Source organism: Narcine bancroftii, chromosome 3 (genome assembly GCF_036971445.1).
Source record: "Narcine bancroftii isolate sNarBan1 chromosome 3, sNarBan1.hap1, whole genome shotgun sequence".
NCBI classification, from domain to species: domain Eukaryota; kingdom Metazoa; phylum Chordata; class Chondrichthyes; order Torpediniformes; family Narcinidae; genus Narcine; species Narcine bancroftii.
In genome coordinates, this window is record NC_091471.1 from 241,661,850 (window position 1) to 241,680,279 (window position 18,430).

The 18,430-nt window shown below is 38.0% G+C and overlaps 1 protein-coding gene across 2 annotated transcripts in view; it reads right to left on the reverse strand.

The window, feature by feature from the left end:
• LOC138758415 (A-kinase anchor protein 8-like) overlaps positions 1–18,430 on the reverse strand; it is a 38,868-nt gene that overhangs the window by 18,159 nt on the left and 2,279 nt on the right. For both annotated transcript variants that reach the window (XM_069927297.1, XM_069927296.1), the window contains exons 2-4: positions 7,893–7,940; positions 3,839–4,043; positions 629–1,109 (exon numbers count right to left, since the gene is read on the reverse strand). In XM_069927297.1, coding sequence (XP_069783398.1) covers positions 629–1,109; positions 3,839–4,043; positions 7,893–7,940 — 734 coding nt within the window. The remainder of the gene's footprint in view (positions 1–628; positions 1,110–3,838; positions 4,044–7,892; positions 7,941–18,430) is intronic.

An 18,430-nucleotide genomic window follows, 5' to 3' on the forward strand; every position in this document is an offset into this window, starting at 1 on the left:
CAACTGTACTCTATTTAATTATTTGATATGACAATTGAATGTGCTTGCTGCCTCTATGCTACAAGTGAAAATTAAAAGATCAGAAACAGATTTTACAACACTATTTTATGTAACTATTCTGTGTAAACATTACAAGCAAAAATTTAAACTTTTCAGGGTGAAATAAACAATGTGATTCTGATATTTATATTCTGAATACACGAAGGAAATGCTCTTTGTTGCATTGAAGACAAAACTAGGAAATCTGTTTTGCAAATTGTCATTTAAGTTTAGAGTAACTTTGTGCTCTAAACCTGGTTTTAAACAAGAGACCTGCTGAATTCTTTTAAATTCAGGTTGTGTAAATTAGTATTGCTTATTGATTCTCCAAACATTCATAACTATGCAGTGATTTGTGTACTCTCAAGATTTCTGCCTTTCAACAAAGGAATTAAAGACAGCTAAAGTACCCTTAATGCTGCACTTATAGGTAAAGCATTTCACAATGGCTCACTTCAACATAAAAAAAAATCCTGCCCTAAACAAAAAAAAACACTTGCCTGCTATAAGAAAACAATTAGTTTCTTAACCCCTAATTTTCCTATTCATTACTGCTTAAAATAAAAGGTATTTAAAAAAAGGTACTTACGCCTCTGATTCGAATCCTGTCTCTCCTTCGTAGTCTGCCAGCTCCTAACGATCTTCCCGATCCCTGAACTCTGAATATGTCCATGGGGAGAATGTTTGGGGAGAAGAGCGAAGGGAGGTTCCTGGTGGAGGAGGCGGTGGCGGCGTTGTGGCCCCTGCCTCCCATCGACAGCTCATTCCAGCGTGCAGACATTCGCCCGGAACTTGCAGGTGACATGTAGGGGTCGTTCCGATTGGGTCTGTTATATGGAGGCCGGTCTCTAGACCAGTTCTGGCCCCACTGGTTAGTAGGGCCATATGGGTCACGTGCTCTGTTCTGGTACTGATCTTTGCGGGTCCCGTAGGAGCTGTCGTAGTGGTCATAGCGACCTCCATAGGAATCGTTATAATCAGGCCCATATTCACTGTAACCGTAGCCAGATCTGTACAGATCACGGTCATTCAGTGAAGACCCGGAGTCGTAGGACTCGTAAGGTGTAAACCTGAAAGAGTCGCACAGTAAGCAAGGAATCTGGTCAGTAGCGCGAAAGCATGACGGTACAAGTCTGCAAAGTTGTGACAGCAGACTAAAAACTAAACAACAGTTTCAGCTCGTCACAGAACAAATGTGATTTGCAATAATAAGCAGCGGCTGAAATGGCCAGCCTTTAACAAACACTTCTATTGCAATGACTAAACTAGAGCAAATGGGACTCTGAAAAGTTTAACTGAGAAATAAACTACAAAATTCCTGGTTTTGGTGCCAGTTCTAGTTTTGTTTTGGCAGTGCAGTCAGGTGTATATCCACTGCTATTTATTAGCACGTTGCAATACAGTTAACAGCAGAATGGAAAAATCCACCATTCTTTGGATTTCAGCCATTTTAAAGTTGTATGCCATAGGGAGGCAATGGCAAGGGAGATGGGGATGGTGAGGGGGATTATGAGGAAAAGAGGCATTACAGAAGCTATGAACTCAATGGCAACCTTAAAATGACAAAATAGAATTTTGGCTTCAATATTCTTACATCATTGGGCAATACCTTTCAAAACCAGATCTCGTCCTTGAAGTCAGCAGAAACGAAGGGGATTTTTCCACCATGCTACAAATACTATGCCACCACGTACAAATACTGTATTACTTCAGATGCCCTACCAAAGCCCCATTTACATTGCCAATCTGAAACAAATTCAAATCCAGCTTCAAAAGGGTGCTGAAAGTGCGATTAATTTCCTTACTTTAAATACAGCACCAGCTTCTAAATTGAATGCGATATAACGGATCCAAAACAATGGACGTAAATGGTGCTCAGAGAATAAGCAAGGCTAGATTTTGCAACAGTAACTGATCTGACAGGATGGGATTGAAACGATACAAAGTACAAAATCCACTATTATTGTAACCATTTAGATGCCTGCCAATGGCACAAGTTTCTCATTTCAAATTTCAGTCAAATTCACAATAAATAAGGAGCCAGATGTATACTAAAATCTAGGGAAACTATCACTTTATCTCTATTATCTATGGTATATAAAATATTGCGTTCAAGGGGTTGCATCTCCACAAATTGAGATTTGGCAACTCAGCAAGATAGTAGTTCTATAAGTTCTTAAACACACCATGAAACAAACCAGTTTTCCCATGGCAAAGGTCCAATTCCACCCCCCCCCAAAAAAAAATTAAATTGAAGCATTTGGCTGAGATGCATGAAAGATTACTGGCAAGAATACCAAAAATAAACACAGAAAGCTTTTCATATATGAACTGAAGCAGATTTTGCCCACTGGGATTTTCTATTAGATGTGACACATTTACCTCATAACTTAACCTAATTGCCTGGGTTTCTTTACTCTCAACATACTTGCCTAAGAAAACTATTGGTATTTAAAAACAAATTTTCTGATTTCTTTAACTTATTTCTCCAACTACCTTCTGAATTTTGAAACACAGACTTTACAGAGACTATGCGTCTTTCATTTCAGCTTATGATGCTTAGATATTACAAGTCTTTGCCTTGCATTTCAATAAATTCTAAACACAGTTGATGGTCAACCAATTATCAAGGTAAGTAGCAACTTTGGTCATGAAAATTTACGGGATATAAAATTCAAAAGCAATCTGGTTATTCATTTTGAAAATAAATTGAAATGAGTTACTAAATCAGGTAGTGAGTCACCAATTCTCACAGAACCGAAATCTGAGATACTAATCCATCGGTTAAAATTATTGATTTTAAATATCAAAATACCAGTAAAACTTTGATTCTACTGATTAAAAAAACCTTGCATACAAATATTCAAGGAATGATCACGCAAATAACACGGGACAACAAAGATTTTGCTTCCTGAACACTTTTGGTTGTACTTTATGGATTCTGGGCCTGCTGATCATGATGTACCGTTTTTAGATATAACCTATTTTTGTGATTTCCTGTCATTTTTAACACATTTCAAGCAGACAACACTATGAAGTGCAACATGTCATTGAAACTTCATTTTCTCCATTTTTCCTCTTGGACGTCTTCCCTCGGTGCAGTCAGTGATGAACATGGTGAAAAGTTTCATCAGGAATTGCGACCATGGAAAAGTGCTATCAGGGCAACTGGAATCCATCAGTGCTGGCCAATTATTGTTGGACCCTGACACGAGAGGTGATGAGTACAAATGAAAGTCAGCAGCCAAACATTTTTCGGTCGGTTGAACTAACGCAATGTGTCACCATCATTATGCAATTAAATATATTAAATTCAATAAAAGTTAATTTAATGTTTTTCCAACCTCCTACATGATACAGCAAATCTGAAATTATCTTATTATCCCATATTTTTTTTTTAGGATGCAAACTTTTTGAAAATATTTGTTGTCCAGTGTAATGAACTAAATCTTATTCAAGTCAAACACCATCATCCCAAAAATCAAATTGTAATCCTGTACTTTTTTTCTATCAATGAAACTTCCAAGTCTTCCACATCACATAACCCACGACATTGAAATTATATCTAGCATAGAAGAGGCAACGATAGACAAATATTGGATTTTAAACACAAATATTCTAGTCAGGAAAACATGTTATTTTTCCAGCATTTAAAAGTTTATCATTAAACATTTCAGTTTTCTTTAAGCCACTGTAACACTCCAAAAAACAAAAAAAAAGAAATGCGTTTGTATAAGTGCGATGCCTTTAAATGGAATTTATACATCACATTTCTCTTCCTGTTCACTCCGGCAAATACCTGTTGTCCTGGTAAGCGTCTTGCGCCTGATTTTCAGTCTCTAATTGAGAAAGCATATCCAGACGCTTGTTAATCTTAGCAATGATGGTGTCAGTAGCTGTATTTCTGGGATGTTCCCAAGACTTGTTGCCAGCATTGTAGCCATAATTTGTTGCAGTACTGGGTATAGTATCTTGGGTGTAACTGTAATCATAGCCATCATATTCTGAAATTGATAAAAACAATTTTAAGGTCAAATATACAATCTTTAGATTTAAAAATTCTCTCCAGTACACATGTTTGAACTTAAAGCACAACCATAATTTCCACAAAAAAATTAACCTATTATTCTATCACCTTGACTTTTACTAAATATCACAATATATTAATGGTTCATACACTAAACCTCTAATGGCACTTAAAGATCAAAATGGAAAATGCTTGATTGCTCTGAACATGACAAATTTAAAGCAATAACATGGTCAACACAAGAACATCAGCTCGCACCGACGCCTCGGCTCCACCCAAACACCCTGCCGGTACCGGCCGCTCCCGAGTGGGGCCCAAAAAAAAATAAAGAGAAGAAAAAAAAACAAAAACACAAGAACATCAGCAGGACTTTGCACCCACATCCTTTAAAGGATTATCATTTTCTGTGTTAAAAATGTTCAACAAATAAGCATTCACAACTCCAATTGGCACAGAATTCAGAATAAATTTCCAATTACAGGTATCTCCTGCTTTTCAAAAGTTCATTTTATGCCATTTCAATTTTGCAAAAGACTACATTAGTACCCTTTTTCACTAACCGAAAGAAATCCAAAGAGGATTTTCGTTTTTATGAAAAAAGGCAAAAAGCGAAAAGAGCGTTCAGCGGGTTGTTGGGAGAGCACAGGGCAGTGGAATCAATGTAAGGACTGATAGCAGGCTGTTGGAAGAGCGTGGGACAGTGGGTCTGGGAACGCTCAAAAAATTTTCCATTATAAATTAATGGTAATTACTTCTTCGCTTTACACCATTTCAGCTTACAAAAGGTTTCATTGGGAGCTTCTACTTTCTGATAGCAGGGCATACATGTAAAGGAATTCATTCCAACACCACAATCAAGGACATCATTCCCAAATCTATTCTGACATAGCTCAAAGTTTTATTCTTTTCAGTAAGGTCCGATAGAACAGAGAACACTACAGCATGATATATGCCATTTGGCCCTTGATGTTATGCTGACCTATATTTCTTTGGCTTTGGCTTGGCTTCGCGGACGAAGATTTATGGAGGGGGTAAAAAGTCCACGTCAGCTGCAGGCTCGTTTGTGGCTGACAAGTCCGATGCGGGACAGGCAGACACGATTGCAGCGGTTGCAGGGGAAAATTGGTGGGTTGGGGTTGGGTGTTGGGTTTTTCCTCCTTTGCCTTTTGTCAGTGAGGTAGGCTCTGCGGTCTTCTTCAAAGGAGGTTGCTGCCCGCCAAACTGTGAGGCGCCAAGATGCACGGTTTGAGGCGATATCAGCCCACTGGCGGTGGTCAATGTGGCAGGCACCAAGAGATTTCTTTAGGCAGTCCTTGTACCTTTTCTGCAGGAGTGTGGGTATGACAACGGCTCTGTATACGCTTATCTTTGTGAGGTTTTTCAGTTGGTTGTTTTTCCAGACTCTTTTGTGTAGTCTTCCAAAGGCGCTATTTGCCTTGGCGAGTCTGTTGTCTATCTCATTGTCGATCCTTGCATCTGATGAAATGGTGCAGCCGAGATAGGTAAACTGGTTGACCGTTTTGAGTTTTGTGTGCCCGATGGAGATGTGGGGGGGCTGGTAATCATGGTGGGGAGCTGGCTGATGGAGGACCTCAGTTTTCTTCAGGCTGACTTCCAGGCCAAACATTTTGGCAGTTTCCGCAAAGCAGGACGTCAAGCGCTGAAGAGCTGGCTCTGAATGGGCAACTAAAGCGGCATCGTCTGCAAAGAGTAGTTCACGGACAAGTTTCTCTTGTGTCTTGGTGTGAGCTTGCAGGCGCCTCAGATTGAAGAGACTGCCTACCAAAAAAGTACTAAATCGCTTTTACCTCATAACCCTCTATTTTTCTTTCATCCACGTGCCTAGCTGAAAGTCTTTTAAATGCCCCTAATGCTTTAACCTCCAACACTACTCTTCTCTTTTCAATTTTCCAAAACTCGTGAATACAAGCCCAGTTTATTAATTAGCCTCAATCAAACAACTGCCCCCAACATCTACCATTCTTTAAACCAATTTGGTTAACTTTCATTGTTCTCTCTTGCCCCTTTCACACTTTCAAGTGATCCTAGGAATTAATCACCAATCGGCCTTTCAAATGTCTAGTGTGAAAGCAAAGTCAGCTCAACGCCAGCATCAGATTATGTCATCTCACACCAGGGATTGATGGCCTCGACCCCTAGTATAATCCCCGGCGTCTGCAGCTGCTGGCGTTTGAAACGGGTAATTGCATTGAGGGATTGAAATAACCCAGGTTTTTGTGTGAGTGCAGGAATGTGAGGGAAGATTAAAATGAAGGTATAAACTTTCCCATGGGAAAGTCATAGTGGGGGAGAGAGAGGGGAAATAAAGAGCAATAATTTTTAAACAGCGTGGGAAAGTTGGTAGCACTAAAGTGCACAATTGATAAAGATCATGGGAAAAAGCAATGGAGGACCTGATTTCCCAGAATACTGTGTGGTAGAGAAACCCCTCCATGAATGCTCTGTGCATGCAGCCAGCATACAGCTCTTTCTCTGCCGCAAGGCATTCTGGGAGGGCAAATCCGCCATCACCTTTCCTCCCCCACAGTATTTATAAATTGTGTGCTATAGCGCTACCAACTTTCACACACTGCAGGTTAGGGATATTGCTATTTATTGCTAGCACTTTTCCACGGTCCCCTATAAAGGTTTATATAGGTTGACAGAACAACAACAGGGGCTGAAGAGCTCATAATGTACTGTACATAAAGCTTAATTATGTTATAATTAGGCATCAATAATTTTGTTCAAATATAAGATTATAATACATTAATCAGGATTTACGGCAGGTCCATCATTATTCCATGTGTGATTAAGTCACTGGTAGAAAGTAGAACAGTGGGGATGGCTCCTTGCAAGTGTGAATGCATTCAGTGTACCAGTTAGGAGTGGTCAAGTGTGAAAAGCCAAACCCCCATTCCTATCCCGGGACATTTAGTGGCATGCAAGTGTGGAAGGGGTTTCTCATTCACCAAAACCTTATATTTCTTTACTATGATTAAATTCCCGTGAAAGAAAGGACACCTGTATCTTCCTAACTTTTTGTTGCAACTTTATATCACTATCATTCAAATACATGTCCTGCAGGAGACCATAATTTCTTACTATTTTACAGTATTTCAGTTTAAACAAAAATCCAATTCTCATGATACTCCATCTGCTCACTTCTTGCCTATTCACTTAAGTGCTGCATCAAATACAAATTTGGTTACAATAAACTCAAGATTAATATATTCAATACATTTTGACCCTATTCCTTGGTCTATCCAGTAAAATTGCTGTGAACAACAGAAGCAAAGTGAGATTTCTTCAGCACCTTTTATACTCCAAAGCCACTGTATTTTTGTAGACTTGACCCATCTTAGGAAGTTAGCTTGCATGTTCACACAGAACCAAAAAAGCCAGCTCTGTGTCAAATACGTGCTACCGCTGAGACTGCCTACCTCGGAGGATCGAAGACAGGTAAGACTAGACCCCCCCACCAATCCACCTTGCGATTCTTTCGCACAGTGTTCGAAAGGCGGGTAAAAGCTGGTTTTGAAGCTCTGTAAAAGGGGCTTTAAACTCTCGTACTCTTCTCAACAATAATTGCGTTGTTCATACATTAAATCACAATCATCTATGCTATTTTGGAATGACTCCCCATGTGCAAAACATCAAACAAGGAGATGAGGTATTTACATGGTTAAGAATCAACAACTTGAGTTACAACACAACCTATATCCAGGAGTCAAATGGAAGTAAAAAATTATCCATGTTTTTTCGTAACAGTAAGAGTGCATGACCACTGATTTTAAGACCTTGAACTAAGAAATACCAATCTTACCTTGTGAATTGGTGGCTCCAGTGTTCCAAGAATCACCAGTTCCATAGCCTACAATAAAAGATAAAGCAAGAACATTTAAATGACAAGTCAATATTAGTACATGAGAACTTTGGATAATTTACGATGTCTGAAAATTCATAAAAAGTCAATTCAGAATAGATCTCGACTTCCATCACTGACAATTACTCTGTCAATTACTGCCATATCCTAAGATACTAGACCTAAAGGAACCCAAGGCTCAAGGAATGTTTAAGGACAATTGTTTTTTTTCCCATACCATTTGCCTGGGCCTCAAAAAAAAACTAGACAAAAAGAGGTTCCAGAATTTGCAGCCTCAACAAAAATAAGCATAGTTTAGGATGAGCACCAAAACTGAGACATCACATTTATTCTCAGACATTCAAATTGCTTTTCTTCAGATATTTTAAATGATGATTTTATAGTACTTTTTGCTCAGTTTCAATTTTACCATTCCATCTGATATCCCTTGTCCACAGGCACATGGCTGGTGGGTGGAATTAAAGTTTCTTGTTAGTGTGTCTACACAGTCATGGTGGGCGAAATAGTCTTCTGAGTAAAAGCTATTCAAAGATAACTTTGCATACCAACATTCATGAATTTAACACCATTCTAAAGAGCTAATTTTTCTATTGGAAGAGAACAATCGCACATTTTCCTGCTTGATAGTCCCCCTGCCATATTCTCGCACCAACTCACACAATCTGCTTATATCCCTTTGCAGACACATCCTCTTTAAAGCCTACTTTCCAAGCTGGCTTTGTAACAGCAAGGTGACACAATGTCCAGCCACCTTTATTTATCACACAGTAAAGACAAGATAGCGTCTTCTCCAGGACCAAGTGCATATTTACATTAATATAAGTTAAACATATTAAAGTAAAAAAATATTAGGACTTGTATCCTTCAGAGTAGGAAGAGAGCCCCCAATGATCTTTTCCGCTGAGTTCACTATCACCTGCAGGATCTAGTGGTCCGAGGAGGCACAGCTTCCATTTGCACAGGATGCTCTCAATACATCCTCTGTAGAATGTAGTGAGAATAGATGATGGGAACTGAACTTTCCTCAGCCTTCGCAGGAAGAAGAGGTGCTGCTGGGCTTTCTTGGCTGTGGAACTAGTGTTAAGGACCAGGTGAGATTCTCTGCCAAGTGCACTCCAAGGAACTTGATCCTCTTAACGACCTCAACGGTGGAGCTGTCAATAGTTAGCAGAGTGAAGTGTGGTCTCCCTGCCCCCCCCCCCCCCCACCCCACCACCCTTCCTGATATCAACAAACATTTCTTTTGTATTTTTAATGTTCAGATGCAGGTTATTGGGCAGTTGCGCAAGTTGATCTGCTGAGTTTCTCCAGCCCATCTGTGTGTCACACTTGACCCCAGCATCAGCAGACTTTCTTGTTTAACTCCAGTATATAGTTATATTTGGTTACATTTAAGGAAAGACTGGATCGTTACATGGATAGGAGGGGACTAGAGGGGTATGAGCCGGGTGCTGGTCAGTGGGACTAGGAGGGTGGGGATTTGCTACGGCATGGACTAGTAGGGCCAAACTGGCCTGTTCTGTGCTGTAAGTGGTTATATGGTTATATTGGCTGTGCACCAGTCCTTTAGCAACTGAACCTCATCTCTGTACACTGACTCATCATTCTTATTGATCAGGCCCACCATGGTCCCGTCATCAGTGAATGATGATGTGGTTCAAGGTGTGTTTAGCTGCAAGTCATGTGTCAGCAGAGTGAACAGCAGTGGTCTAAGCACGCAGCCCTGGGGCTCCCCCATGCTCAGTGTGAAGATTTTGGAGGTGCTGTTACTGATCTGGACTGCCTGACATCCTCCCAGATAGGAAATTGAGAATCCAATTGCAGTGGAAGGTGTTTAGACCCAGCATGGTCAACTTCCTTATCAGGTTAAACAGCATTCAAACATGTATGCTCATCTCACGTGATGGAGTAGTGGCCAGTAGGGTAAAACCAGCCGTCTCCAGAAAAGAAGAAAAAAAGTCAAGAAAAGACAAAGTTCAATAAATATAAAATATAAGAAATAAAAGATGTAAAGAGAAAGAAGATGGCACCTAAAAAGTGAAAACAACGGGAAAAAAAGAAAAGAAAGGAGAAGGCCTTACCTGCACGAAGGAACAGGGAGTCTTAGTGGCGAAGACTGCCCATTCTCCAAGGTTGGTGTCGGCCCTGTGGAGTCGCAACCCCCCCACCCCCCCCCCCGATCAGTGGACTGCAAAATGGCTTGCTGAGCCAAACAAAAGTGCGCAACTGCCCATGCGCGAGGAGTCGCGCATGAGCAGTGCACAATCGAAGGGAAAGGAAAACACCGACGGGAGGGGGGCTCAGCTGAGGAGCAGGCAACCACGGCGCGACCAGCTGAGGGACGCCCGACACCAGGGCCCTCAGCTGGAAGATGAGGAAAGCGGAAGGATAGGGAGTGAGGTACTAGGCGAGAAAGAAAGTCGACGGGGTGAACAGCAAGAGGAGCAGCAGCAGGAGGCTCGACAGATGAGCAGCTCAGAAGGAGAGGACCAACAGCGAGAGGCCAAGCAAGAAGAGACCTGACAAAATGAGACAAGCAACTCATCAGGAAAATCAGAGATACAGATACAAAGAAGAGAAGAAGACACAAACACAGATACAGACACAGAAGAAGAGGAAGAAGAAGACCAAGATCTTCACAGAGAAATAGAAGGTAAAACAGGTGGACAGAATATAGATAAAGCTTTTTTTGAAGAACAAATGAGAGCATTAAAAGAATCTAAGAATTTAGTGCAATTAAAAGAAAAATGAAAAGAACAGAAGAAAAAATGTAAAGATTAGAACTAGTCATGACAGAAATAGGGAAAAGAGTAGAAAATGTGGAAAAATGTGAAACAGGTGTAGAAATGGAAGTAAACGACTTAAGAGGAAAATTGGAAGAAAGTGACAAAAAAATTAAAGAGACACAAGAGTTGTTATCTCAGAAAATTGATATGTTGGAAAATTATAATAGGCAAAACAACAAAAATAGTGGGCCTGAAAGAGGGTGAAGATGGCACAGATATGAAGGAATTTAATAGATCCCAAAGGTCCTGGGAACGACAGAAATGCAGGAAGGAATGGAAATAGAAAGGGCTCACAGAACACTAGCTCCAAAACCACAGACACATCAAAAACCAAGATCCATCTTAGCAAAATTTTTGAGATATACGACAAGAAGAAATTATACTGGAGCGGACAAGGAATAAAATTAGAGAAGACAATAAACCATTGGAATACAAGGGTCAAAAAATATTTTTTTACCCAGTCAAAAGTTTTGAACTCTTAAAAAAGAGGAAGGAGTTTAATACAGCGAAATCGATCCTATGGAAAAAAGGTTATAAATTCATGTTAAGACATCCACCTGTACTTAAAATATTTTTCCCAAGGACCAAAACAGACTGTTCTCGGATCCAGAGGAAGCACAAGAATTTGCAGATCGCTTGCAGGACAGAAGGAGAGATGAAAAGATGTAATAAGAACGGCGATAAAGTATATATAAAATGATGTAAAAACAATGTATATGTAAAGAACTAAAGGGAAAGAGAAGGGAAAGAAGGAAGTAAGGGGAAAAAAAAGGAAGAACTTTGTTATATATGAAAAAGTGTTTTCTGAGGGGGTTGTGGGGGGGGAGAAAATAACTGTCACTGTGAAGTCAGCTGACGCTTGCGAGCAGGATCGCAATCCAAATGGAAAGGGGAGTTGTGTTTGGCTTGCAAGGGATAAGGGGCAACTCAAAGAGGGGGGGTGTATTTGGGGTTAAGGTAATATTGGATGAGGGGTTGTTGGGAGTGTTTTATGTTTTAAATGTGTTGTCATACATTGAGTTTAAAAAGGGAAAACTGAGAGATGAAAATGGGGAAAAGGGGAATGGTGGTGTTGAAGAAGCGGAAATGAGGTGTAAACAGGATATGAGATGGCCACGTTGAAATATATGACTATAAACATTAATGGAATACATAACCAAATTAAAAGGAAGAGGCTATTAAATTTACTGAAAAAAGAAAAAAATAGATACAGCATTTGTGCAGGAAATGCATCTAACTGAAGTGGAACATAACAAATTAAAGAGAGACTGGGTAGGACATGTAGCGGCAGCATCATATAATTCAAAAGCTAGAGGGGTAGATATATTAATTAATAAAAACGTACCAATCAAAATAGAGGAGGAAATAATAGATCTAGCAGGGAGGTATGTAATGATAAAGTGTCAGATATATTCAGAATTTTGGAATTTGCTCAATATATATGCACCTAATGAGGAGGATCAAGTTTATGCAGGATATTTTTTTGAAGATTGTAGATACACAAGGAAATGTATTGATAGGAGGGGATTTTAACCTTAATTTGGATCCAATGTTGGATTAAACTGGACAAAAGACAAGTAAAAAGAATAAAGTGGCCAAATTTATGATTAAATCAATGCAGGAATTGAAACTTATGGATATATGGAGGAGGCAGCACCCAAGAGAGAGGGAATACTCATATTATTCAAGTAGGCATAAAACATACACAAGGATTGATAGGTTTTTGTTGTCGGCCCATATTCAAGGGAGAGTTAGGAAAACTGAATATAAAGCTAGAATAACATCTGATCATTCACCCCTGTTATTAGAAATAGAACTGGAGGACATCCCACGAAGAACATATAGATTGAGGTTAAACTCCATCCTACTTAAAAGGCAGGAATTTAGAAAGTTTATTGAACGCCAAATTAAAACTTATTTTGAAATAAATATGGAATCAGAGAAAGACTAATTTATATTATGGGATGCAATGAAAGCCTTCATTAGAGGGCAGATAATAAGTTATGCAACTAAGATGAAAAAGGACTACAATCGGGAAGTAGAGCAGTTGGAAAGGGAGACAGTAAGTATAGAAAAGGAACTAGTAAAAAGGGATGATATAACGAAAAGGAGAGAATTGGCAGACAAAAAAAATAAAATACGAAACATTACAAACATACAAGGTGGAGAAGAACATAATGAAAATAAAGCAAAAGTATTACGAACTGGGAGAAAAAAAAATACACAAAATATTAGCCTGGCAACTTGAAACAGAACAAGCTAAAAGAACTGTATTGGCATCAAGGAAAAAGGACAAACAAATTACATATAACGCAATAGAGATTAATGAGAACTTTAAGGAATTTTATGAACAATTATACCAAATTGAGAACGAGATGAAAGATGATAAAATAGAAGAGTTTTTGACTAAAATTGAATTGCTGAAATTGCAAGAAGAGAAACAAAACAAACTGATAAAACCATTTGAAATAGAGGAAGTACAGGATATATTAAAAAAACTGCCAAACAATAAAACGCCTGGAGAGGATGGATTCCCAATAGAATTCTATTAAACATTTAGAGTTATTAATTCCTCCTCTCCTGGAAGTAATGAACCAGACAGAAGAGACACAAATCTTGCCAGATTCATGTAAGACAGCAATAATGATAGTAATACCAAAGACGGGGAAGGATCCATTAACACCAGCATCATATTGACCAATATCTCTACCCAATTCAGATTATAAGACAATACCAAAATTATTAGCATACAGATTGGCCGATTGTGTACCAAAAATAGTGAAACAAGATCAAACTGGATTTATTAAGAAAAGACGAACAGCAGATAATGTCTGCAAACTGACTAATCTAATTCATGCAGTTCAAGGAAATAAGAAGTCAACAGTGGCTGTTGCTTTAGACGCAGAAAAAGCCTTTGACTGAGTAGAATGGAATTATTTATTTAAAGTATTACAGAGATTCAATCTACCAGAAAAATATATTAGTTGGATTAAAGCATTATATAATGGACCATTGGCAAAGGTAACAGTAAATGGATATGTATCGAGCCAATTTAAATTAAGTTGTTCAACTAGACAAGGATGTCCATTATCTCCCTCATTGTTCGCTTTAGCAATAGAACCATTGGCAGAACTGATAAGAACAGAAAATAAAATAAAAGGGATAACAGAACCAGAAATATCAATAAAAGAATTACACAAGAAATTGAAGGAGTATGGAGAAATATTGGGGTACAAGATCAACACAAATAAAAGTGAAGTGATGCCAATGAGTAACGCGGATTATATAGAATTTTAAAAAGAATTACCATTTAAATGGCAAACACAAGCAATCCAATACCTAGGTATTAGGTATTAGGTTAAGCCACCTATACAAACTAAATTATGAGCCAATAAAGAAATTTCAGGAAGACTTAGAACATTGGAAAGAATTACTGCTAATGTCGATAGGGAGGGTAAATTGCATTAAAATGAATGTCTTCCCAAGGATACAATACTTATTTCAATCGTTGCCAATTCCCTTAACAGAGAAATTCTTTAATGAACTAAAGAGAATAATAAGGAGATTCTTGTGGAAGGGGGGGAAAATTAACAGAATGGTCCAACCAAGGTGGTTTGCAGTTACCAAACTTTAAAAATTATTAGAGCAGCACAATTAAGGTATTTATCAGATTTTTACCAGACAAGGGAAAAACCATACTGGACTAAGATAGAACTAGATAAAACAGGGGAGAAGGTACCGGAACATATATTTTATAATTGGGATGAAAAGCTGGTGCAATATAAAAACTCACCAGTATTGCATTATTTACTTAATATATGGGAAGAAGACCAGGAAGAAGATCAACTTAGAAAGGAAAAAACGAATTACCAAATACCAAAATTGTTATTGACACAAAACCCACTTATTCCTTTTACAATAGATAACCTTTCCTTTAGAGAATGGGAAAATCAAAAGAATAGAAAATTGTTTTTTTGGGAAATAATTTATTAACATTTGAACAGTTGAAGTACAAATATGGAATAACTCATGGTACAATGTTTGCATATCATCAACTGAAAGCTTATTTAAAGGATAAATTGGGAAACAGACTGAGATTACCTGAAGGAAGCAGCTTTGAATATGTGATTACAGACACAATAATTAAAAGATTTATAACGAACATGTACATTAAGCTGCAAGATAAGGAAAATGATGAAATAAGCTATAAACCTAAACAAAGGAGGGAAAAGGATTTAAACATAAAGATAAAAAATGAAACATGGAAAAGTTATGTTCTGGAACTATGAAGAATATAATAAACACAAGGTTACACATGATACAGTATAATTGGTTACACAGGTTATATATCACCCCTCAAAAGTTAAAAGAATGGGATCCAACATTATCAGATAGATGTTTTCGCTGTAAGAAGGAAATGGGAACAACAGTACATACAATTTGGGGATGTACGAAAGTGAAAATGTTTTGGGAAGATCTAAATCAGATATTAAATAAAATCACAAAAAATAACATACCAAAAAATCCAGAGATCTTTCTTCTAAGAAACATAAGAAGTAAGGAATTAGGCCTCAAATTGGATAAGGTGCAAAAAGATTCATTATGATAGCCTTTGCTGAGGCAAAAAAATGTATAATGCCAACTTGGAAAATGGAAGACAGCCTGAGAATACAGCAATGGTACATGGAAATGAATAAATGTATTCCATTGGAAAAAATAACATACAATTTAAAAAATAAAGTCACATCATTTGAACAAATTTGGGAACCATACATGGAACATAACAGAGAGGGCTTGCCTTGGACCTGCACCCCCTAAAATGACAAAATGACTTGATCCAGCGTGTAAAAGTAGATGACACATTTTTCTTATTTATTTTTCATTGTGTGATGACATTGTGTAATATTTTCATTGTCTTGTATATGTTGAATATGTATTGATTTTGGAGGGGGAGGGAAGGGGGAGGGTGGGTAGGGGGGGATAAAAGGGAGAAAATGCCACTGTGTATATTTAATGAGAAACATTTGTACATATTTTGGTTGATATGGTTCAGTGCGAAAAATAAAAAATATTTTTAAAAAATGTATGCTCATCCAAATCGTTAATGAAAATTTCATGCAGCTGAAAGTCCGAGACTAATACACAGATCTGCTAGTAACAGTAAACAACATTTTTTTTCCACTATCTTTTGATCAGTCCTCTATCCATGTGATGCTAACTTCAACCCCATAACAACATATCAAATACTTTCTGAAGCATCTGATTATCTAAAACCAAAATGCTTAATCATATTATGATTTATCAAATATTCTTTACTACATCAGTTTCTAAAATGATTTGTGTGCACCTTGCAGAAATATAAAATTAGAATAGTGCAATGAGTTTTCCCCTGCAGAATTGTTTACTAAAAGAACATTAATTAACCATATTTCCCAGTTACTTTTATGACATTTAATTTAAAAAAAATCCTAAATGCATCCATATTTACTTCCTCCAAACTTCTTTTGCCAATTTTACACATTTGCCAACATTGAAGTCTCTCCTGGTTAAAATACCTATTTCTTTTTTAGTTACTTGTTTAATTTTCTCCCAAATGTGTTAACGTTGAAAATGGAAATAAATCCAACTGCTGTGTTGTTACTTATCATACACATCTGCTTCAAATACAAGAAGATTGGCATCAAGCAGCTCCCCAAGTTAGGCTGCAAAAAGCAGAGCTCATCTCCATGAATGTAACGTAATTCCCACTACATTCTTTTTATCATCTTAACTGAACAACTGTACCACTGTGCCATGGTCGCATTCCCCACCCTTCCTGGATTTTCTAGACAGCATCGGATTCGAACCGTTATTGGCGCTGTAATTATGTTGCACTAACTGCTAGGCTAACCATGCCACCGTATAGGTAGCAAGTACCATTGATCAGAGTTCACATGCATATCAACATACAAGGTCCCAATAACTGTTTAATCAACCCAGCCCATTCCTAACCTATGGGTTATGACTGCACCCGGATTCAAATAGTCCAATGAACTCTTTCAGCTTTATGATTTTCCTCAGTACAGCACAGTCTCAAAAATGACTGAAGTACCTTGAAATTGAACAGAATTACTGTTAATATTTTTCAACATCTCTTTGCTGACTACATATTACTACATGTTCAACACATTACCTGACTGCCATTTCAATCAACTATTTGGAATAAATAGGTAAACTTGCTACCAACAGGTGTCTACTTTTTAAATTGGTTTATCCACCAAAAGTTAGGAATGTTTACATATGAGTGTGAGTAGACACAATCATGGAAATGAAATGCTGCACACAATTTTGATGCATTGCCTCCACCTTTCATAAACCACAAATCGAGGAAATGCAATACTTTTCCTCCCTCCCCACCACATATCTCTGGTCAAAACTAAATGCACAACTGAGGTAATAATCCGCAAGATACTACCTTCTGGATAGAAGCACAAAAGTCTGTAGATGCTATGATTGTAGTAAAAATGCACAGAAATGCTGGAGGAACCCAGCCAGTCTTGCAGTGTCCACAGAAGGTAAAGATATCCAGTTGACCTTCAAGCTGAAGGAGATTGCTGTGAATCTTGCATCAAGCAAGCAATCTGCCTTTAAGATGCCCAGTCTTGGCTGCAGGAAACAGCACTTACTCCTCCGATTTTATAGTACTTCCTCACAGCTGAACATAACCATTAAAATCTCTCTCTCATTTTTACTATAAATGCAAAGGGAGAGTAGTATCAGTTCTACATCGCTTTTCGAGGCACTGGCCTAATAATGAAAGATTTGAGCACAACTGCTATAGTTTGTACAACGCAGTGCCAAACAAATTGTACTGTGAGAGCTGAGATATTAAAACTTAAGACTTATCTACTCCATTAACGAGTTAGGAAACATTCCAGGTTGTCATCTTAAAGAATAGCAGTCCTCACTGGCAGTAACACATTTTAGGATCATTAATACATTGATGTGAGCAGATAGCTGCAATATTTCCCACAATATTCCACTGATGACACTTCAATGTGCTATTACTTTAAAAATGCAATAAGGGCAAAAACCAAGAGAACAATTTAAAAAATGGCAAATAATACAATGCAAGAGAATACAATCCAATTTTGTCATCCCCAGGTAACAAATGGATTCTGTGTTTACAGACATCCACTTTGACCATGCCGGAAAATATACAAAATAAAATTACCCTACCTCTACATGAATTTGTAATGAATGGCATGAAAACTGCACACAACTAGTAAAAATAATTGCGAAAAGTGGACCGAAAAAACTAGTTCTACTACATGTAGGAAGTACTTAGGTCAGACTTTTGAATAATATCATGGGAGCTTGTTCACATTATAGTAAAGATGTACAAGACATCAGGGAGACCAAATTTAGAGTATGTGTGCAGTTTTGGTCACCTAACTACAGGAAAGATATCAATAAGATAGAAAGAGTGCAGAGGTGATTTATTTGGTTGTTGTCTGAACTTCAGAAACTGAGTTGCAGAGAAAGGTTAAACAGGTTAGGACTTTATTCCCTGGAGTGTAGAAGAATGAGCGGAGATTTGATAGAGCTACTTAAAATTATGAGGGGGATAGACAGAGTAAATATAGATAGGCTCTTTCCATTGAGGGTAGGTGAGATACAAACCAGAGAACAGGGGTTAAGGGTGAAAGGGGA